Genomic DNA, 21,849 nt, shown 5'->3' with positions numbered 1-21,849 from the left:
ACTCCAAAAATTATTAAATACTCAAAAAATGTTCTATTACATTTATTTACATATTTCTTTAATTTTAAAATTATTCGAAAACATCAAGAAATACTTTTTTAAATAAATATTTAATCATTATTAATTATCCGTAGAATAAAAAATAATAAATAAAACTTTTCAAACAAAATTTAATTATTTACAAAAATCCTAATAAAATCCTTCGCAAGAGTTCAATTATTTTTACAAGTAGTAAAATTTCTCAAAAGAATTCAATTATTTTAAAAAAATATTGTAAAATTCGATGCAAGAATTCAATTATTTTCATAAACTAATAAATGGATTATTCGGAAATTAATTTTTAAAGCAATTTTTATTAGAAAATTCTACGAAAATTCAATTATTAAAATTGAAAAATAAATTATTTATTGAATAATTTAATGTTTGCTAAAATATTGAATTTTCATAAAGAATTTTATGAATAAATTTTTAAATAATTGAATTCTTTTGACGAATTTTAATAAAATGTTTAAGAATAATTACATTTTTCGAGGAAATCGATTAAAATTGTATCAAAAATAATTAAAATCCTGCGACGAGTTGTATTATTTATGCGAAAATAATTAAATTCCTGAGAACAATTTTATTATTTATAAAAATAATTGAATCATTGCGAAAAAATTTATAAAAAAAATTGATGTATAATTGAAATCCTGGTAAATTTTTATTATTTATGAAAATAATTAAAAATGTTTTAGTGATAAAATCATTATTTTATGTCATAGGAATATTGTAACTATAAATTCAAATTTTCCAAGATTTCAATTTGAAACCCTTTACAAAATTCAATTATAATTTTAAATTTTAAGTAAAATTCATTTTTTAATCAATTTTTATTAGAAAATTTTTCGAGAATTCAATTATTTAAATACAAAGATAAATAATTTATTAAATAATTAAATATGTATTTCTTAAAATTGAATTTTTATGAAGAATTTTATCAAAATCTTTAAAAATAATTAAATTCTTTTGGAGAATTGAAAGAAAGATTTTAAGAATAAATCCAATTTTCTATCATTTTATTTAAAATTGTATAAAAAATAATTGAAATTCTACGACAAATTTTTTTATATTTATGAAAATAATTGAATTCTTGCAACGAATTTTATTAAACATTTTTTTTAAAGAATTGAATTCCTGTAAAGAAATTTTATTTGTGAAAATATTTGAATTCCGGAGAAAAATATTATTATTTATTAAAATAATTAATTTCTTGTGAAGAATTTTATTCAAATTTTTTTAAAATAATTGAATTTCTCAGAATTTTTATAAACTTTTTGAAAATGTAATTTAAATCCATCGAGAAATTTCATTAAAAAATTGAAAATAATTGAAATCTGACGAAGAATTTTATTAAATTTTTTTTTTAATAATTGAATTCCTTTGAAGAATTTTATTGAAAAGAATATTGAATTCTTCGGAAGAATTTTATTAAAATTTCTTAAATAATTGAATTGCTTCGAAGAATTTTATTTCTTACAAAAATAATTTAATTGATTCAAAGATTTTTCTAAACATTTTTGTCAATAATTGTATTCCTAGAAAGAATGTTATATTTTACGAAAATAATTGTATTCTATGATCAATTTATTTATTATAATACTTCAAATTTAGAAAGCATTTTATCAAAATTTTTTAATATAATTGAATTCTCGAGAATTTTATTAAAATACTAAATTGGCGTATTTTTTGATATTTTTATATTAATGATTTTTATATTATTATTTTATATATTATAATTTTTATATTAATGAACCATAGGATTTAAAGAAAACAACTTTTCCCAAAATTTAATTTAATAATTTATTCTTTATTCATTGGCAAATAAATAACATTTTAAGAAAAAATATTAAATTACTTAAAATTTTCATTCACTCTATCATGCTGATGAGATTTAATTCAAACATATAAATATGTAATTATGCAAAATTTAACAATATTTAACCAAGTATCACATTTAGAAAAGAATATAATAATAATCAAAAATTTGAAACATTCATTTTTGATTCTTCTTATTTTGTAAGTATGAAATATAATTAAAGAATCACTCTAAAGTTGTAAAAAATAAAAGTAAGTATATTCATCTAAAAGTAAAGTACGTATCACTCTAAAGTTGTGCAGTTTTTTTAAATTTAAATTCACGCGTTAAAAACATTCTCTCAATAATATTAGAATCGCAATAACGTGGAACAACGATAATAAAATCAGTACTTTTTTCTATTCAAGTATTTTGAAAATTTTCTTTTTACATATATCAAAATTTCTTACAACTTGTATTGATGGATGCAAATTAAAAATTACGCTGAAATAAAAGACAATTAGTAATATAATATGAATAAAATATTAATTTTTTTTTTATAAGGGAAAATTTATTATTTTACTCACTTCTTCATATTCGTCGAATCTTCTCGCATTGACTGGATAATAATCAACAATAAGTGGTCGTGGTCTTTGTCCAATGCCCGATGGTTGTTGAAGACCATGCGCCTGCTCTTGATTCGTTAGAACGGAAACAATTGTTTTAATAACTTGCTCATCTTGTTGTGAAAGTGTTTTATTTGGAAATTTCATTCGTCGCAAAAAGAGAGCATTCCACTTTTGTCTTAAATGCAAAATCAATTGCGCTGACTCAAGATCCAATTTAAAAACGACCCAGTCGTCTAATTTCAAAATTGTCGTTCCCTCTTGTCCTTCCTCTACTTCTGAATCCGATTCACTCTCTGGCAATGCTGGAAAAGGATTTAGTTTTAGAATGATAAAATCATTATTTTAAATAAATTTTACAATAATATTGTTACTCTAACATTTTCAAAATTATTTTCATCATTTCAATTCAATTATTATTTTATTATTTATGAAAATAATTGAATTATTTAAAAGAAAATTTATTTAAAAAATTTGCAAATAATTGAATTCCTGGGAAATTTTTTATTATTTTATGAAAAGAATTAAATGTTTGCGTTGAATTTTAATAAATTTTTTTTTAAATCACTGAATTTTAGCGAAGAATTTTGCTGGTTTATAAAGATAATTGAAATCATGACGAGTATTTGTTTTTAATTTTTGAAAATAATTGAATTTCTGAAATAATGTTATTGCTCTTGAAAATAATTTTATTCTCATCATTTATATTGTTATTTATGAAAGTGATTGAATTTTACAAAGAATTTAATTAAAATTCCTGAAAAAATAATTAAATTTTGTCGAAGAATTGAAAGATGATTGAAATGTGGACAATTTTTTTAAACATTTTTGAAAATAATTGAATTTTGCAAAGAATTTCATTAAAATTCTTGAAAACAATTGAATTTTGGGGAAGAATTTTGATATTATTTATCAAGATAATTGATTTCTTTCTAAGAATTGCGTTTAAATCTTAGAAATAATATTAAATACATATTAAAAAATTCAACTAATTTCAACAGAATTGAAATTAAAATTGTATTAAAAACAATTGAAATTCTGCGATGAGATTTATTATTTCTGAAAATAATTGAATCCCTAAGAAGAAGTTTATATAATATTATTTATTTTATTTTTATTTAATACTCTTATTTAATTTTTTTAAAAGTGTTTTTAACTAAATTTCTTCTATAAATCCATTATTTTTAATAATTTTTGAAAAAGTTCTTTAAGAATTTTCAAATTCATTTGTTTACAATTCAATTTTATCTGAAATTTCGATTATTTGAAAAATTCTTCAATATATTAGAAAATAAAAAATTCCGCATTGAGTTTTATTATTTACAAAAATAAAAAAAGAATTTTATTTTCAAAAATAATTAAATCCCAGTAATTATTTTATTATTTATGAAAATAATTGAATTATTTAGAAGAAAATGTATAAAAAAAAAATTTGTAAATAATTGAATTCCTGTGAAATTTTTATTATTTTATGGAAAAAATTAAATGTTTGCGTAGAATTTTATTAAATTTTTTTTTAAGTAATTGTATTCTTTTGGAAAATTTTATGAAAATAGTAAATATTAAAAATCATTGAATTGGGGAAAATTTATGAAAATAACATTTAAAATTTCCCCAAGAATTTTATTAAAATTTTTGAAAATGATTGAATTTTGGAGAAGAATTTTATTATTTCTAAAAATAATTGAAATTTTGATGAGAATTTAAAAAAAAATTTTGAACTTAATTGAATTTATGCAAAAGAATTTTATTTTTACGAAAATAATTGAATTTCGGAGAAGAATTTTATTATTTCTAAAAATAATTTGAATTTTGACAAGAATTTTTAAAAATTTTCTGAACTTAATTGAATTTCTGCAAAAGAATTTTATTTACTTTTGAAAATAATTGAATTTCTGCAAAAGAATTTTATTACTTTTGAAAATAATTGAATTTCTGCAATTTCTCTAAAAATTTTCCAAATTATATCGTACAATTTACAAACTTTTCGTCTATTTTCTATCAAATTACTGAACTTTAAGGATTTTTTTTAAAAAAAACTGACTTTTACGGACACTTAACCTGAATGAGGAATTTAATTAAATTTAATGGTAAATGATGAAATTAAGATAATTTTTGGAATTTACTTTCAGCTTCGTTGATAACATCCATTGGTAATCTTGCAGGACCGCTGAATAGAACGATACTTATTGGATTCACTAGAGTAACAGTTCTCACGTGACAAAAACGACCGGAGCGACTCATCTCTTCATAAATCATCCAATCGCACGGCAGTGATTCGACAACGGCAGAACGTGCTTGCGCTGATGTTGTTCTTGGCGATCGGGGAAAATCTCCAACAGTTGACGAAGGATGCAAATAAACTTTAACCTCTTTTCTAAAATTGAAAATTTCAGTAATTAAGTAAATAAGATTTATTATAATAACCGATAAATTTTAAATACATACTGGGTTCGCAATTGAAAATGTTCTCTATCAACTCGAATGATATTTGGATAGAGACCAGCGGTTAGAGCCGCTTTGATGACTGCCCAATTCTCCGAATTAGTGTTTAAATCACGAATATCACCAGGACCCCTGGCTCTTACGAATCCAGACGCTCTGAGCTGTCCAAGAAGTTGTGTTCGCATACCAACCACCATTTCCATCACAGCCGAGGAGATAAAATGCTTCTCGCAGAATATCCGTTCCCATCCATTTGCTCTAGCGTTTTGCCAATTTTGAAAGGCTCTTAACACTGCCATGTGATCTGAATATGTACCAGCGGCAAATTTTTTACGAGCTAACAATGCCGCTCGTTTTTGCGAAGGTTGATTAGGCAGAAGAAACGGATCCCTTCGAGGAAAAAAAAATTATTTACAAATAATATACCTATTTTGCGATCTCAAATTTACATCATGTCTAATAATATTCGAATAAATAAAATACAAGGCAAAGATATTTTTTTTTTTTGAACATATTTCCATTTCCCATTTCACAAGATTTAAATCTAATGGAGCTAAAGGACTAAATGGATATAAGACAGAAAGAAGAATTACGATAATTTTTAACCAATGCTTTAAAATCAATTAGCGGATTTTTTTGGGGTCACAATTCTTAGATAAGATTTTAAAAAATTCAAATTGGCAAATACTATTTGCGAATTTCATTCCCAATTCCGGAATTCTTGTTCAGGGTTGCCACAAATGATTAATTTTGTTTTTCCCTGATTTCCAGACAAAATTTTAACTTTTTCCCTGACCCTGAAGAATATTCTGATCCACTCTAAAAATTATTTAATTTAAATTACCATAAAATGTTTCAAAAAAAAAATTTAACAATTTACAAAAATCCTAATAAAATCCTTCGCAAGATTATTCAATTATTTTTACAAGTAGTAAAATTTCTCAAAATAATTAAATTATTTAAAAAACATGTAATAAAATTCGATGCAAGAATTCAAATATTTTAAAAAATATATTAAATCGATTATTCGAAAATTCTTTTCAATCAATTTTTATTACAAAATTCTACGAGAATTCAATTATTTAAATTCAAAAATAAACAATTTAAATAATTAAATGTTTGTTAAAATTGAATTCTCATAATGTATTTTATCAATAAATTTTTAAATAATTGAATTCTTTTGACGAATTTTAATAAAATGTTTAAAAATAATCACATTTTTCGAGGAATTTGATTAAAATTGTGCGACGAGTTGTATTATTTATGTAAACAATTAAACTCCTGAGAACAGTTTTATTAGTAATAAAAATAATTTAATTATAGTAAAAAAATTTATAAAAAATTTATGTATAATTGAAATCCTGGTTAATTTTGATTATTCATTTATTTATGAAAGTAACTGAATTTTTTAAAGAATTTTATTAAAATTCTTGAAAACAATTGAATTTCTGTGAAGCATTTTGATATTTATCAAGATAATTTATTTATTTCTATAAGAATTGCGTTTAAATTTTGGAAATATTAAATTAAAATTGAATTAAAAATAATTGAAATTCTATGCGACGAGTTTCATTATCAATGAAAATAATTGAATCCATGTAAAAAAATTTTATTTATGAAAATAATTGAATTATTGAGAAAAAAATTATAAAAAATTTGTAAATATAATTGAATTACTGTGAAATTTTAATTATTTGTGAAAATAATTAAATTGTTGCGTAGAATTTTATTAAGATTTTTTTTAACTAATTGAATTTCTGTGAATAATTTTATTAAAATATTTTAAAGCAGTTAAATTCCAGTGAAGAATTTTACTAAAAAAATTTTTGAAAATAAGTGATAATAATAGTAGATTAATTGAAAATAATTGAATTAAAAAAATTTTTTTTTGAAAATATGTAATTGAAATTTTGCCAGGAATTTTAGTAAAATTTTTGAAAATAATTGAATTTCGTAAAAGAATTTTATTATTTCCAAAAAAATAATTGTAATTTTGACGAGAATTTTTATAAATTTTTGAACTTAATTAAATTTCTGCGAAGAATTTTATTATACTTTTAAAAATAATTGAATTTTCGCAATAATTTATTGTAACTTCTCCAAAATTTTAATTTTTTTTAGTATTTTTAACTAGAATTCTTCTGTAAATCCATTATTTTTAATAATTAATTAAATATATATTAAAAAATTTAACTAATTGCAGAAGAATTTGAATTATTGAAATTTTTCATAAATATAAGTTCTTTTCTATTTAAATTCATTCAAAACTTTAAATTTTATAAAATTTTAAAGGAAAACCTTTTTGAAGTTCATTTATGAAAATTGTAAACGCAACTCTTTTAAAATTCAATTAATTTTTAATCGTTCAAGTAAAATTATTCATTAAATAATTTCTAAGTAATAATAATTTTATGATAATTTTATTTTATTCTTGAAGAATAAAGTTATTTAAAAAGAAATTAATGGCAGAAATACAAAAAATTGAAGGCTTTGTATTTGAATTCGTAGTTATTTTCATATTTTATGAGGCAAACAAAAAAAATCACCAAAATTCAGAGTTTTCTTATAAATTTTAAAAATTCAATTTTTTCCCGTACTTTTACTAAACTTTGATTTTTTCCTGATTTCCCTGACCAATTCTACTTTCCTTGTCTTTTCCCTGAATTGCAATGTCAATGATTATAAACCTTATGTCGTATTTTAAAAATCCAAATTGTCAGATGTTTTTTGTAAATAGAATGGTTTAAAAATGCATCTTGATAATTTTGTAACATATTTTCCTAAAAGAGAATTGACGATGAAGCAAGAGGTTTGATTTTAGAGGACCTTGAGGAAAAGAAAAAAATCAAATTAAATGTATAAAAATAGAAAAATGTCATACTTATAAGCCAGACTGCAAACAATTGTTAGAATCGGATCCAAACATTTGAGAACAACAGCATAGAGTAGCATTTTTCCAAGACGTGGCTCAACTGGTAAATCAAGCAAATGATTACCAAGTTCCGTTAAATCCTCCCACGGATCTAAAGCATCAATTGTTTTCAATAATTGTACAGCATTTCTTGTCACAACATTTGACGGTGGATCAATAGCCCTCTCGAGAAATTCAGCAATCGGCGTATTCGGTGGTGCCAAATGCTTCGTAAATAAACACAATTCCTGAAGTGGCAATCTTAAAATCTCCGGCGTCTGATGGGGTAGCATATTATTATAACGAGTCGATGAGAAGAGTCTAAAACAAATACCCTTTTGACATCTTCCAGCTCGTCCCTTGCGTTGCTTAGCGCAAGCTTGTGAAATCCAATTGGACCTCAACATACAAACACCGGATATTGCGTCAAACGATTTTTCTTTCACCTTCCCAGAATCAATCACATAAACAATATCATCAATTGTTATACTCGTTTCCGCAATATTCGTCGATAGGACAATTTTCCTACAACCTTGAATTGATGGTTTGAATACTTTCTTCTGATCATTCGTCTGCATGTTCGAATGAAGAATAAATAAATTAATACGAAGACCTTGATTCAATTTTGCTTCGCTGTTAATTTTATCCCTCATTGTTACAATGTCATCGTAACCCGGCAAGAATATGAGTATCGAACCAGGTGGCATTTTTAGATGAATATGCGAAACGAGGGCAAGTATAACATTGTAATCAACATTTTCGTCGTTGAACGAATGATGATAGATGTCGAGCAGCATTTTATCCTCCATTGAAAGTGAAACGTCTTTTTGTAAAGTTTCACTATCATGCTGATAGCAATCAAATGTCTTCATGTAAGCCTCAATTAATTCAGCGCATTCCGTTTGTTTCATCATTTTCGCCCAATCGAGAGCCGTCCATTCGTTACTGGCACGTATTTTCAAATTTGCCCCAAGCATCAATAGTTGTTCGGTTGTATTCAAACAACCACGACCAGCAGCAACCATTAATGGAGTAACGGACGTCATTGTATGCTGATAATCAACCGAAACATTCTCCGAGAGAATGAGATGCAAAAGTTGTGTAAATTGATCGTCACCACCTTGTAACCATGCTTCGGATATTGCCTTATCCATCTCCTCCTTCAGCCATGGTTCAAGTTCAATTTTCTCCTGTATCAGCTCACCCTGTTTACCCGCAATTGGCAATGGTAAAACAGCTCTTGCATTCGATGCCCCAGCTTCAAAATTCTGTGGCATCTTTTGTGTCCATAAATCCAATACTTTTTGCTGATCCTTCTTTGTCATTAACTCCTTTTTTTTTATTAACATTTCCTTTGACATATACCCGGTTTTATTTAAAACATCCTCGAGAAAATATTGATCAACATCAAACATTCGTCCCGGAACATTAATTACCGAACAATTATTAAAATATTTTGTAAATATATTCGTATCAATTGTCGCACTCATTAGAATTAATTTCAATGAACGATATTTTGCCAATGCATCTTTCAACGTAATTAGAAGAAAATCACAAAATCTATCGCGTTCGTGAATTTCATCAACGATAATGTGTGTGATTACTGTTAATGCTGAATCACCGCCCATTAATGTTCTTAGAAGAACACCATTTGTACAATAAGTGAGCAATGTTTTTGGCGCTACACGACTTTCTAAACGTATTTGATAGCCAATTGTTTGGCCAATTTTCTCATCTCTCTCAAATGCAACACGTTCGGCAACCGATACGGCGGATAATCTTCTTGGTTGAGTGCAAATTATTCGACAACTTTGATTTCTTTGTTGACAATTCTCCAAAATGTATTGCGGTATTTGCGTTGTTTTACCACAACCAGTTTCACCTGATATTATAACAACTTGATTTGTACTAATTGCACGGAGAATTTCATTTTTTTTCGTATTCACCGTTAATGAATTGCGAAAATTCACAATTTCCATGTTTGTTCGTAAATGGGGAACTTGTGGAATACTATTATTTAGGCGGCTCAACATTTTTGTTGTTAAATCTTTACCTGAAATGAAAAAAAAGAAATAGGTATTAAAAATTACAGGCATCACAGTACCTTTTTTCCTCAAAAAAAAAAATGAAAAGGAGAATTTTTTTTTCTTTAAAAAGGGGACAAAAATTTATTTGTTTATATACAACTTGCATATTATAATTCAAATTTTTTATCATATATAGCTTTTATAAAATTTTTTAAAAAATAATTCGATTTTAATCAGAGTTGCCACAAAAATTTAATTTTCTTTTTCCCTGATTTCCAGACAAAATTCTAACTTTTTCCCTGACCGTAAAGAATATTCTGATTCACTCTAAAAATTATTAGATACTCAAAAAAAATGTTTCTTTGGAGGAATTTTATTAAAATTTGTTTAAAAAAGAATTGAATTACTGCAAAGGATTTTACTATTTATAAAAATAATTGAATTATTGCGAAGAATTTTACTATTTATGAAAATAATTGAAATGTTTCGAAGAATTCATTAAAATTTTAAAAAATAATTAAATGTTTGAAATATTTGAAAATAATTAAATTTTTTCGAGAAATTCAGTTAAAGTTGTTTCGAAACCAATTGATTTTCTTTAAAGAATTTTATTAATAAAATTAAGTATATTCAAAATAATTGAAATTCATCACAATAATTTTAATAATTTTTGAAAATAATTTAATTCTTTCAAATTTTTTTGAAGAATATATTTAAAAATTGCATTGAAAGTAATTTAATTTTTATATAGTTTTTTAAAAATATTTTAAGAATAATTGAATTATTTTTAGAGAATTTTAAATTTTTGTTGAAATTTAATTTTATGGAAATTTTTCAAAATAATTAAATTCTCTCGTGTAATTTTATTTAAATTAGATTAAAAATAATTTAATTCCTAAAAAGAATTTTAGTATTTATAAAAATAGTTGATTTGTTTCGAAAAATTTATTAAAATTTTAGGAAATAGTTGAAATTTATGGAAATATTTATATAAAATGAATTGAATTCTTGCGAAGAATTTTACTATTCATAAAAATAATTGAATTTTTTCGAAGGATTTATTAAAATTTTAGAAAAAAAATTAAATATCTTCGAAATGTGTTAAAAAATTTTTAAAAAATTAAATTCTTCCGAGGAATTCAATGAGTTTTACAGGTTTACAGGTTGCGTGGCAACCCTGATATATTTAAAATTAAACTTTTGATAAATTAATAAAACTCACTTTCTGAGTCTACGGTTCGCTCTCTTTCGGTTGGTGGCAATAAATCTCGACGTTCTTTGTTGTCTAACGGAAATTTATCAATTAGACTGTAAATTCCTTGTTTCGAAGCTTTTTGTAATTTTATTACAGCATCAGCTTGCACTATTGATGAACCTTCTCGTTTATAAACTGTTAAAAATCGATTGGCCCCTTTTCTGAAAATAATTAATTCTTTTAATTAATCAATTTTAATATTAGAGAAAGAAAACAATTTTTCTCCTTTTTTTAAAACTTACCCACGACTTTTTGACTTTAAGCCAAGATCTTTGGCGAGTTCATGAATATACGCTCTTTCCTCGGCTGTATATGACGAGGGAAATTCCAATTCCTTTTGATCAGCATTATTCAGAAGTTTCTTGATTGTCAAATTCACAGCTATTCTTGTGTCTTCGCCGATATTACGGCGTCTCTGATTTTTTCGCCGTGACATGATGAAACTCTTCAAGAATTAATAATATTTAAATGATAAAATTAAATCAAAAAACACGAATTTAGCTAAATTAACTAATTAATAAATTTAAATTTTTATCTTTTTAAGGGATTATTTTTTCAATAATTAATTTTAAAAAAGTAGCTTAAAGACAGAAAAAAAGTAGTAAAAAAGCATCTATCGAAAAATTAAACTTAACAACCAAATTTTTTTATAATTTCTTAATTACATTCAAAAGTAGAATAAATTTTTTAAATAAATTTTTAAATACCTATTTATTTTGTCTACAGGAATTAAAATATTTCAAATAATTTCAATGTTAACGCAATTTTTGAAATTTAACTATTTTAAAAAATTACAAAAGGAATTCTTTCAAAATTCAATCATTTTTTTCTTCGAAATTTATAAATAAAATTATTCAAAACTTTAATCATTTTATTTAATTTAATTCTAAATCAATTCTTATTAGAAAGTTCTATACGAGAATGCAATTATTTAAATATAAAAATAAATAATTTAATGAATAATTTAATATTTCTGAAATTTGAATTCTTATGAAGAACTTTATCAAAATTTTTAAAAATAATTAATGTTTTACTAATTTTATTAAAATTTCTTTTTAAATAATTAATAATAATTTTTGAAAATAATTGAAATTTCAAGAGTTTTATTAAAACTTTTTAAAATAATTGAAATTCTGATAAGAATTTTATTAAAATTTTTCAAAATAAAATTGAATTTTAAAGAAGAATTTTATTATTTATAAAGAGAATTGAAATTTTGACGAGAATTTCTTTAAAATTTTTGTAATATAATTGTATTTCTGCGAAGAATTTTATTACTTTTGAAAATAATTGATTTTTAAAATCATTTCAAAACTTCTCCAAAATTCAAATTTTTTTAGTTTTAAAAAAATTCCTCGACAAATTAATCTGAATTTTATGATTAACACTTTGAAAAAAATTTCATAAAAAGAAAAACTTGTTTATCTTTGATTAAAAAAAAAAGGTGAAAAAGGGGACAAATCAGCATAAAATGGGAAAAAGGTGACAAATCGGCAAAAAAGGTAAAAAAGGTGATAAAATTGTAATAAGGGAAGAAAAGGGGAGAAGGGAACCAACTGTAATGCCTTGCAATGGTCAAAATTTAATTCATTAAAGAAAAATAACTGATTTACATAACCAAGAAATTGAAAATTTATTTCGTCTAATTTTTGCATTGCAATTCAGTTGCAATATTATGAATCGATTTTAAATATTCAAAAATGCTAAATTATTATATTTTGGTTAAAATTTAGCATTGTTGCTTGACAAGTAACAATGCTGTTGTTAAAAAGCTTGTCATTTGTTACTCAAACAATAATGAAAATATTTACACTTATAATTAGAAAAACTTGAACTTACCACTTATTAAACATTAGTTACTTTCAGAGAAATATTAAACTATGTTATTTTCTTGTTTAAAATGTTCTAATTTGTTTTTCTTATTCCTTTAAAGATTATAAACATTTTTCTTTTTATAATAAACACTAAACAATTCTGTTCCGTGTCAATAGTGTCAATAATTACCGATAGAGTAATCATAAATAAAAGCAGAGTGGGGATTGGGGAATTTACAATTAAGGTGCAAATCACAATAAAAAAATAGCAAAAGCAACCTAAAGCTCGATTCATTTGTCTCATTTTGTTCATTTGTCCAAAGTGGCGTTGTTGACTTTTTTTTGGAAAGTTATCACATACCTAACATGATCTAACAACTAAAAGGTCTAGCCGATCTCGGTCCTACTTTTGCGGGAACTGCGACACGGCCAGTTGCTCATTGGTTGCTTGTGATGTGGGCGTGGTATTAGCGTATTGCCGGCAACTTTTGAAATTTTAAACTAATATATTTATAGGGAAAAAATCAAATTGATCATTTTTTGCCTTTTTGGTGTATATTTTTTTGTTATAAATAAATAAATAAATAATGTATAATATAGAAATATGTAATATAAATATAATTTATGAATAATAATGTTTGAAATACATTTAATGTAATATTTAATTCATGAAATTACTAATAATTATGAATGCGTAGTAAATTACAATTATTCAAATTTTTATGAACTATTTATACTTTATTTTAAATAAAAATTATTAAATGATATCTATATATAAGTATGATACATTGTAATATAAAAAATAAGTGTATATAATAAAGTAATGTACATAATGAAAATATATATTCTATATAACAGTATTGCTCAACACAACAATGTTAATGAATTAATAATTTTTTACAAAAGATTAATTAAAGGGTTTTTTAAATAAATTCTTGAAGAAAATAATTCTGACAACTAAAATTTTAATAATAATAATTATTTTTTTTATTATTATTAGTAATAATAATAATAATAATAAAAATAATAATAATATTATTATAATAATATAATATAATAATTAATATTAAATTATTATTTTTATTAAATTTCATTTATAATTTTAAATTTCAAAAATTTATAATAAAAAAATTAACTCAAAAATATTAAATAATGAAAAATAAAATTATATAACATTATAAATAATATTCTTATAATAAATATAATAAAATATAATACATTTTCTCTAAACTTAATAAATAAATTATATTACAACATAATTTAATAATATAAGTTTTCAATCTTGTACTTCTGTGCATTAGTTTCATTTAAAAGTGCGCGGGTAAAGCAAGCAACTGGCCGTCATGGTCTGATTGGTCGAGTTTTTTTTAGGTGCGTGTGGCGGGACCTTGTATAGTTAGATCATGATACCTAACCCTGCAACAACTATAATATAAATCATTTGTCCTCTGATCGTCGTGTCGTTTTGCCGCTTTGTTTATTAAGAGAAAAAAAAATCTTAATGTCATAATACTTGAAATAAAAATAATTTCTTTTTCGGTACTTAAAAAAAAAATTTTTTTTTTCCAATAACAAATGAAAAAATGATTGTTTGGGAAAGATTTCGTAATCATTGTGCATGGAATGGTGGTGCTAAACAAATTTCCATCGATGCCGTGATACCGATTTTTATGATACCAATATTAACAATAATTGCTGCACAATCATTATTATGTACCGTTGCAATATTTTTAATAACACCACCGCTTATTTATTATTTACATCATAATTTCCTTCGATTTATATTGAGAACAAAATTTTTTTTTATCTGGACAGTGACGAGTGTGCTTATGATGATGCTTGTCTTTGAATTGAGTGTTGTGCCATTGCTTGAAATTTTACCGGAGGAAAATTTTATATTTATGATTTGTGTTGTCAGTGGTTTAGCGTTTGGCTATAAAACACGTTTATTGGCCGATCAATTTATTCAAGATGGAAATTATGTTCAGGGTTTAGAACTCGGTGAAGGAAGTGGTGAATTATGTCCTAGTTGTAGACGACGCACACCACCAAAAGGATTTCATTGTCGTCTTTGTCAAACGTGCATTCTTGGACGTGAATATCATTGCAAATGGTGAATTATTCATTTTTTTAAAACTATTTTCTCATTTGCAAATCTTAATGTAAAATGATTGAAATTTCTTTATAATTATTGATGTTTAGGTTTTAAAGAAAGAAAAAAATGTTTCATTTCAGGTTGGATTGCTGTATAGGTGCCAGTAATTTACGATGGTATCTGGCATGCCTATTTTTTTCAGCGATTGCTTTTATATATGGTTCAAATTTAACAATGACCTCCGTATGTCATCCGTTTATTTTAATTGGAACTGTTTTACTGCCAGATGATTGCAGTGATGTCTATCAAGAAATAGAGTACGTATTTTTAATTCATTTTCTGTTATTTCGATAATAATTATTATCAGAGTTGCCATAGGTCAGGGAAGTCAGGGAAAAGTCAGAAATTTTTATTAAAAGTAACTGGAAAAAATTAAGTTATACAGTTCATAAGAAAATTCTGAATTTTTGTGTCTTTTCTGTTTGCCTAGTTTGCCTCATAAACTACGAAATTACCACAAATTCTAATACAAAACATTCAATTTTTTCTATTTCTGAAAATAAGTTCTTTTCAAATAACTTAATTCTTGAAGACCTATCATAAAATAATGACTTATAAATTATTTAAATGAATAATTTTACTTAAATATTTCAAAATTAATGCAATTTTAAAAGAGTTGCGTTTACAATTTTCATAAGTAGATTTTTTTAGTTAAAAAAACACTAAAACAAATTGAATTTTCAAGCAATTACAAATTCTTGCAGAAATTCAATTATTTTCAAAATTAGTAAAATTCTTCTCAGAAATTCAATTATTTTCAAAAGTAGTAAAACTCTTCTCAAAAATTCAATTATTTTCAAAAATTTTAATAAAATTCTTGATAAAATTTTAATTATTTTCAAAAACTTTCCTCCATTAAATAATTTTCAATATTTATTATTTTAATAAAATTTTTCAAAAGAATTCCATTATTTAAAAAAAAAATTTGATAAAATTCTACGCAAAAAACATTTCATTATTTTCATAAATAATAACATTTCATAAAGGGATTCAATTATTTTCATAAAAAAAAGAAACTCATCGAAGAATTTCAATTATTTTTAATACAATTTTCATTAAATTTCACGAAAAATAAAATTATTCTTAAAAATTTTATTCAAATTTATCAAGAGAATTCAATTATTTTAAAAACCTTTGCCTATATTTGCAATACATTTTTAAATAAATTTTTGCAAAGAATTAAATTATTTTCAAAAATTTTAATGAAATTCTTTGTTACAATTCAATTTCTTTGAAAATAATTTTAATAAATTTTGTCAAAATTCAATTATTTTCAATGTCTACTATTTCAATAAAATTTCACAAAAGAATTCAATTATTTAAAAAGAAATTTTAATAAAATTCGTCTCAAGAATTCAATTATTAATTGATTTAAAAATGAATTTCATTTAAAATTTCAGATTATAATTGGAATAATTGAATTTTCAAAAGGTTTTAAATTAAAATCTTTAAAAATTCACTGATTGAATTCACTTATTTTCAAAAAATTTAAGTAAAATTCTTGTCAAGAATTTTTATAAAATTCTTTATGAGAATTAAATTATGTTTAATACAATGTTGCTTAAATTCTTGAAAGAATTCAATGGTTTGCAAGAATGTTAAAATAATTCATCTCAGAAATTAAAGTAATTTCAAAAATTTTAATAAAATTCTTCCCAGACATTCAATTATTTACAAAAACTTTAATAAAATTGTAGACAAGAATTCAATTATCGTCATAAATAATAAAATTCTTCCCAGAAATTCAAACATTTTTAAAAAGTAAAAAAATTCATGGCAAGAATAAATTATTTTCATATAAATAATAAAATTATTAGAAGGAATTAAATTATTTTCCAAAATTTTAATAAAATTCTTCGCAGAAATTCAATTATTTACAAATAAATAAAATTCTAGACAATAATTAAAATATCGTCATAAATAATAGAGTTATTCGCAGAAATTTAAACATTTTCAAAAACTAATAAAATTCTTTTTAGAAATTCAATTATTTTCATAAATAATAAAACTCGTCGCAGAATTTCAATTATTTTCATAAATAATAAAACTCATCTCAGACTTTCAATTATTTTTAACACAAATTTAATCGAATTTCTCAAAAAATTTAATTCTTCTTAAAAATTTTATTAAAATTCGTCAAAAGAATTCAATAAAATATTTATTTTTGTATTTAAATAATTGAATTCTCGTAGGTAGAATTTTCTAATAGAAATTGATTTCAAAATGAATTTCACTTAAAATTTTAGATTATAATTAAATATTAAGAGAATTAGAGCTTGAATTTTTTAAAGGTTTCAAATTAAAATCTTTGAAAATCTGAATTTTTCATACTTTTGACTAACAATTCTGTAAAATTAATTTTTTGAAAAAGTTTAATTGAATTTCTTTGAAAATTATTTTAAGTTTTTATTTTCTAATATACCTATATTTAATAAATTGAAGAATTTCCAAATAATCGAAATTTCGTAAAATAGAATACAAATGAATTTAAAAATTCTCAAAAGAATTTTATCAAAAATTATTAAATATAATTGATTTAAAGAAGAATTTTAGTTAAAAATTCGTAATAAATGTAATAGAATTTTTTTTTTTTGAGTATATAATCATTTTTAGAATGAATCAAAATATTCTTCAAGATCAGGAAAAAAGTCTAAATTTTGTCTGGAAATCAGGGAGAAACAAAATTCAATTTTTGTGGCAACCCTGTAATTTTTTGAAAAAAAAATATAACTTAATTAGTTTTACAGTTACAATTATTATTACAACAAAAAATTGAATTTTTGTATTTAAATAATTGTATTCTTGAAGAACTTTCGGAAAATTATTGAAAATATGTAATTGATTTATAGATGAAATTTATTTAAAAATTATAGAAAATAATGGAATTTTTTTGGTGTTGTAAATTTTTAGAAATTATATTAAATAAGTATCAGAAGGTTTTCAATTTTGAATTTTTTAAATTTTATTCCCCGTGGAAAATATTTATTTAACAAAATTGGGCCTGAATCATTTATTTTTAATTCATAGCCAATGACTTTATAATGATAAAAGTTCCTTTAATTACTAGTTTACGCTTTTATCTTCTGATAGAAATAAAAGTAAAATTTAAAAAATTATCTTATTTTATAATTAACAATTCGAGTAAATAGGTAATTTATCAATTTATTCTAATTATTTTGATAAAAGAATAAAGATAAAATTTCCATTGTTTTTAATTACAGTATTGCTGTGTGCTTTATTTCGTCAATCTACAGTTTAATTGTTGGTCTAGTCATAACATGTTATCTATTTTATCACCTTTGGTTGATATATCTTGGGACAACGTCCAACGAACGTCGTAACCTGGGAATGGAGAGCCGTTGTGACGATGGAATGCTAAAGAGTGTCTCTCGACTCTTTTGCTGTAAAATATGAAGAAAAAAAGAATTGTTTACTTTTTTTCCATCAAATAGTTAATATTACAACGTATTAAAATTCTCTTTGTTTATTTTTTTTATTATCAATTCGAAGCTGTGCAGAAGTAAAATTAGATTTCGTCCATTTTTTAGATGAAATCTAATTTGATTAATAGGCCAAAAAGAAAAATAATTTAGAAAAGAAAGAGAGAGAGAGAGAGAGAGAGAGAGAGAGAGAGTCATTTTTTTTACTGTTAAAAAAAAAGACGACGAAACGAGAAAATTTGTTTTTAACTTATTTTTTAGTAATTGTATAAAAATATATTTTTAATTCACTAATAGAGACTGTAAATTGAAAGTTCTTAAGGATCTGTTATTGTCTTTTTTTTCGTTTTATAAGCTGAAAGCTAATTTGCCAAAATGGTGTTAAAAAAATTCACTTTTTGAATTTTTTTCCCACTGCTCAGCAAGAATGAAAAATATTTGTACAGATTTTATTTTAATTTATAATTAGTAAATTAAATTAGAAATATTTATAATTTTACACACGGAAGAAAAAAAGAAAGAAAGAAAGAGACGTGTCACATATTTTAAACAGTATTTTATGAATATGAGTAAAAAAAATGTGATTGTAAAATGGGATTATGAAAGTGAAATAGAAAACTGTAAGGAATTTCATCGTAATATTTGTAATATATATCGTCCTCATTATGAGATCAATAAAATTCATCCATTAAACTCTCATTAAAACTCTCATTAAAGCTTAATAGAAATATCTTTCAAAATTTTTGAAAAACTTAACTAGAAACGCACATTAATTAATTTTAATAATATTGTACGAATTTAAAAATTTTATTTATTTCTTTTTTCAAATAATATTTTTTAAATATTATTTTATAAATATTTATAAATAAATGTAACCTTCTTTGCGTGGTATTTAATTCTTATTTAAAAGCACAAATAAAGTTTAAATATATTTTTTTTTATTTTAAAAATCATTTCATCACATATCATTGAAAGAAACTATTTATATAGATTATAAGTAAATTTAGGAAATTGTCAATATATGATTAAAGAAAAACAGTCTTAAATAGTTTGACCTGTAAAAAAAATATGATAATAATCTTCGATGCTCATATAATTAAAAATTGCAGGCAAATTATGTATTTTTTAGTGATCTCATTTTTCTTCGATTCCTTGATGTGTACTTTTAATATATATGTATACAATATTATATATATGTTACCGGTAAAACCCGAAGTCCAGGCATTTTGCGAAATGCCTAGGCAAATCGGGAAATACCTAAAAGTGGCCAGGAAATTCGAGTTTTACCTAGAAATTTTAGGCATTTCTCAAATTGCCTAGGTATTTCGCGAAATACCTAGTCATTTCGCGAAATGCCCAAGTCGATTTAGGCAAAATGAAAAGTTGATCATTTGTAAGCTGCGCATACTAATGTAAACAGATTGTTTACAAAATTATTAGTCTATTACACTGTTCGACAAAATATTGCTACAAGAATACGTCTCAATTTTGAGAAAAACGGGGTCAAAGTATCAAAATATGCCATTTTTAGCACTTTTTGAAGCACTATAAAAAAGAACGCGATGTGATAGAAAGCTCAAATATGTCTTAAATAAGAGCTCGAACCCTCAACTTTAACATCCAAAAGCAAAAAGCCAAGTAGAAATAACTTAAAATTGTGGGGAACAACTTTTTATTAATTTACCCTATATGATCGCTAACTAAAATAATAGCTGATGGGCGCGCACGCGGTAAAAAGTTGTTCACCACAATTTTGAGTTATTTCTACATAGTTTTTTGTTTTTAGATTTTAAAGTTGAGGGTTCGAGCTCTCATTTAAGACATATTTGAGCTTTCTATCACGTCGCGTTCTTTTTTTTATAGTGCTTCAAAAAGTGCTAAAAATGGGATATTTTGACACTTGGACCCCGTTTTTCTCAAAATTGAGACGTGATGGGACAATTTAACTTACAGATTCGTAATCTACGGCGAAAATCCCGTAAGTTTGACATGCTGCAACAAATAACCAGCAAAAAATATATGTTCACAATTAAGGTTTCAATAAATTTTTCAATTTGCCTAAATCGACTTCGGCATTTCGCGAAATGCCTAGGAAATTTACGAAAATGCCTAGGCAATTCGGAAAATACCTAAAAATGTCTAGGAAATTTGAGTAATACCTAAGATTTTAGGTATTTCCCGATTTGTCTAGGCATTTCGCAAAATGCCTGGACTTCGGGTTTTACCGGTAACATATATATATATATTATAGAAACAATGTGAACATTTTTCATCGTAATAACTGTGATAAAGCGATAAAGTGGCCATTGTGTATAATTATTGCAATAAATACTAATCGATTGCTAAATTTTCATTTATACTTAAAAAAAACGTTCCTTATATTCGACGATTGCAAAAATATGTTTTGTAATTTTGTTATTTAATATTATTATTAGACATAATTATTATTATTATTATTTTCAAATTAATGTCATAAAAATCATTGAATTCTTGATAAAAATTTTACAATTTACAAAAATAATTGAATTATTTTGAAGAATTTGATCATAATTTTCGAAAATAATCGAATGTTTTGAAAGAATTTTATTCTTTATTCTTTATAAAAATGAATTTTATCACAATTTTTGAAAATAATTGAATTCAATTAATATTTTAAAAAATAATTTTATTCTTTCCAGAAATATTACTAACATTGAATTAAAAATAATTTAATTCCTCCAAAGAATTTTATTATTTATGAAAATAATTGAAATTCTTGCGAAGAATTTTATTAAAATTTTTCAAAATTCTAATTAAATTATTTTGAAGAATTTCTTTGAATTTTTTTTTGAAAATAATGGATTTCTAAAATAATTTAATTCATTCAACAAATTTTATTAAAAAAGTAATGAAAATAATAAATATTTCATTATTGAAGTTAATTAAAATTGTATTGAAAGTAATTGAATTTCTGTGAATAATTTTATTATTTATAGAAATAATTTAATTCTTGCGAAAAATTTTACAATTTTTTCAAAAATAATTGAATTATTTTGAAGAATTAATTCATAATTTTTGAAAATTATTTAATGTTTTAAAAGAATTTTATTTAAAATTTTGAAAATAATTGGATTCAAACGAAAACTTTTATTAAATAATTTAAATTAATTTAATTTAAATTTAAAATAATTAATTTTTCTTAACAATTTTATCAAAACTGTAGTTGAAAATAATTTAATTTTATTTAATATTTTTAAAAATAATTGTATTCTTTCGAGAAATTTTATTAAAATTGTATTAAAAACTTTATTGAATTCCTTTGAAAAATTTTATTATTCATAAAAATAATTGAATTATTTC

At 23.1% G+C, this 21,849-nt stretch overlaps 2 protein-coding genes across 2 annotated transcripts; one reads left to right on the top strand and one right to left on the bottom strand.

Moving 5' to 3' along the window:
• Nucleotides 1-1,834: 1,834 nt before the first annotated feature.
• LOC122498674 (3'-5' RNA helicase YTHDC2-like) lies at nucleotides 1,835-13,099 on the bottom strand. The gene is made up of 8 exons (XM_043606524.1): nucleotides 12,941-13,099; nucleotides 11,344-11,546; nucleotides 11,069-11,262; nucleotides 7,790-9,872; nucleotides 4,912-5,298; nucleotides 4,590-4,840; nucleotides 2,425-2,768; nucleotides 1,835-2,341 (listed from the first exon to the last, which is right to left on the bottom strand). Exons 2-8 carry the CDS (start codon nucleotides 11,535-11,537, stop codon nucleotides 2,330-2,332), a joined length of 3,465 nt encoding a protein of 1,154 aa, XP_043462459.1. The 5' UTR covers nucleotides 11,538-11,546; nucleotides 12,941-13,099; the 3' UTR covers nucleotides 1,835-2,329.
• Nucleotides 13,100-14,320: 1,221 nt separating this feature from the next.
• On the top strand, nucleotides 14,321-20,857 carry LOC122498677 (palmitoyltransferase ZDHHC23-A). The gene is made up of 3 exons (XM_043606528.1): nucleotides 14,321-15,028; nucleotides 15,151-15,327; nucleotides 18,292-20,857. Exons 1-3 carry the CDS (start codon nucleotides 14,499-14,501, stop codon nucleotides 18,482-18,484), a joined length of 900 nt encoding a protein of 299 aa, XP_043462463.1. The 5' UTR covers nucleotides 14,321-14,498; the 3' UTR covers nucleotides 18,485-20,857.
• Nucleotides 20,858-21,849: the final 992 nt, after the last annotated feature.

The sequence above is a fragment of the Leptopilina heterotoma genome, unplaced genomic scaffold (genome assembly GCF_015476425.1).
Source record: "Leptopilina heterotoma isolate Lh14 unplaced genomic scaffold, ASM1547642v1 Lhet_157, whole genome shotgun sequence".
NCBI classification, from domain to species: domain Eukaryota; kingdom Metazoa; phylum Arthropoda; class Insecta; order Hymenoptera; family Figitidae; genus Leptopilina; species Leptopilina heterotoma.
The sequence above is the reverse complement of the archived record's forward strand: the minus strand, read 5'-3'. Positions and strand labels throughout refer to the sequence as shown.

Bases quoted from the DNA above. Each gene is read 5' to 3' on its own strand.
- LOC122498674 (XM_043606524.1), bottom strand. From the start codon at position 11,537: ATGTCACGGCGAAAAAATCAGAGACGCCGTAATATCGGCGAAGACACA. The intron at 4,841-4,911 runs GTATGTATTTAA...TTTCAATTTTAG, and splicing joins CATTTTCAATTGCGAACCCA to AAAAGAGGTTAAAGTTTATT. The intron at 2,769-4,589 runs GTAAATTCCAAA...ATCCTTTTCCAG, and splicing joins TGTTATCAACGAAGCTGAAA to CATTGCCAGAGAGTGAATCG.
- LOC122498677 (XM_043606528.1), top strand. From the start codon at position 14,499: ATGATTGTTTGGGAAAGATTTCGTAATCATTGTGCATGGAATGGTGGT. The intron at 15,029-15,150 runs GTGAATTATTCA...GTTTCATTTCAG, and splicing joins CGTGAATATCATTGCAAATG to GTTGGATTGCTGTATAGGTG. The intron at 15,328-18,291 runs GTACGTATTTTT...TTTTAATTACAG, and splicing joins GATGTCTATCAAGAAATAGA to TATTGCTGTGTGCTTTATTT.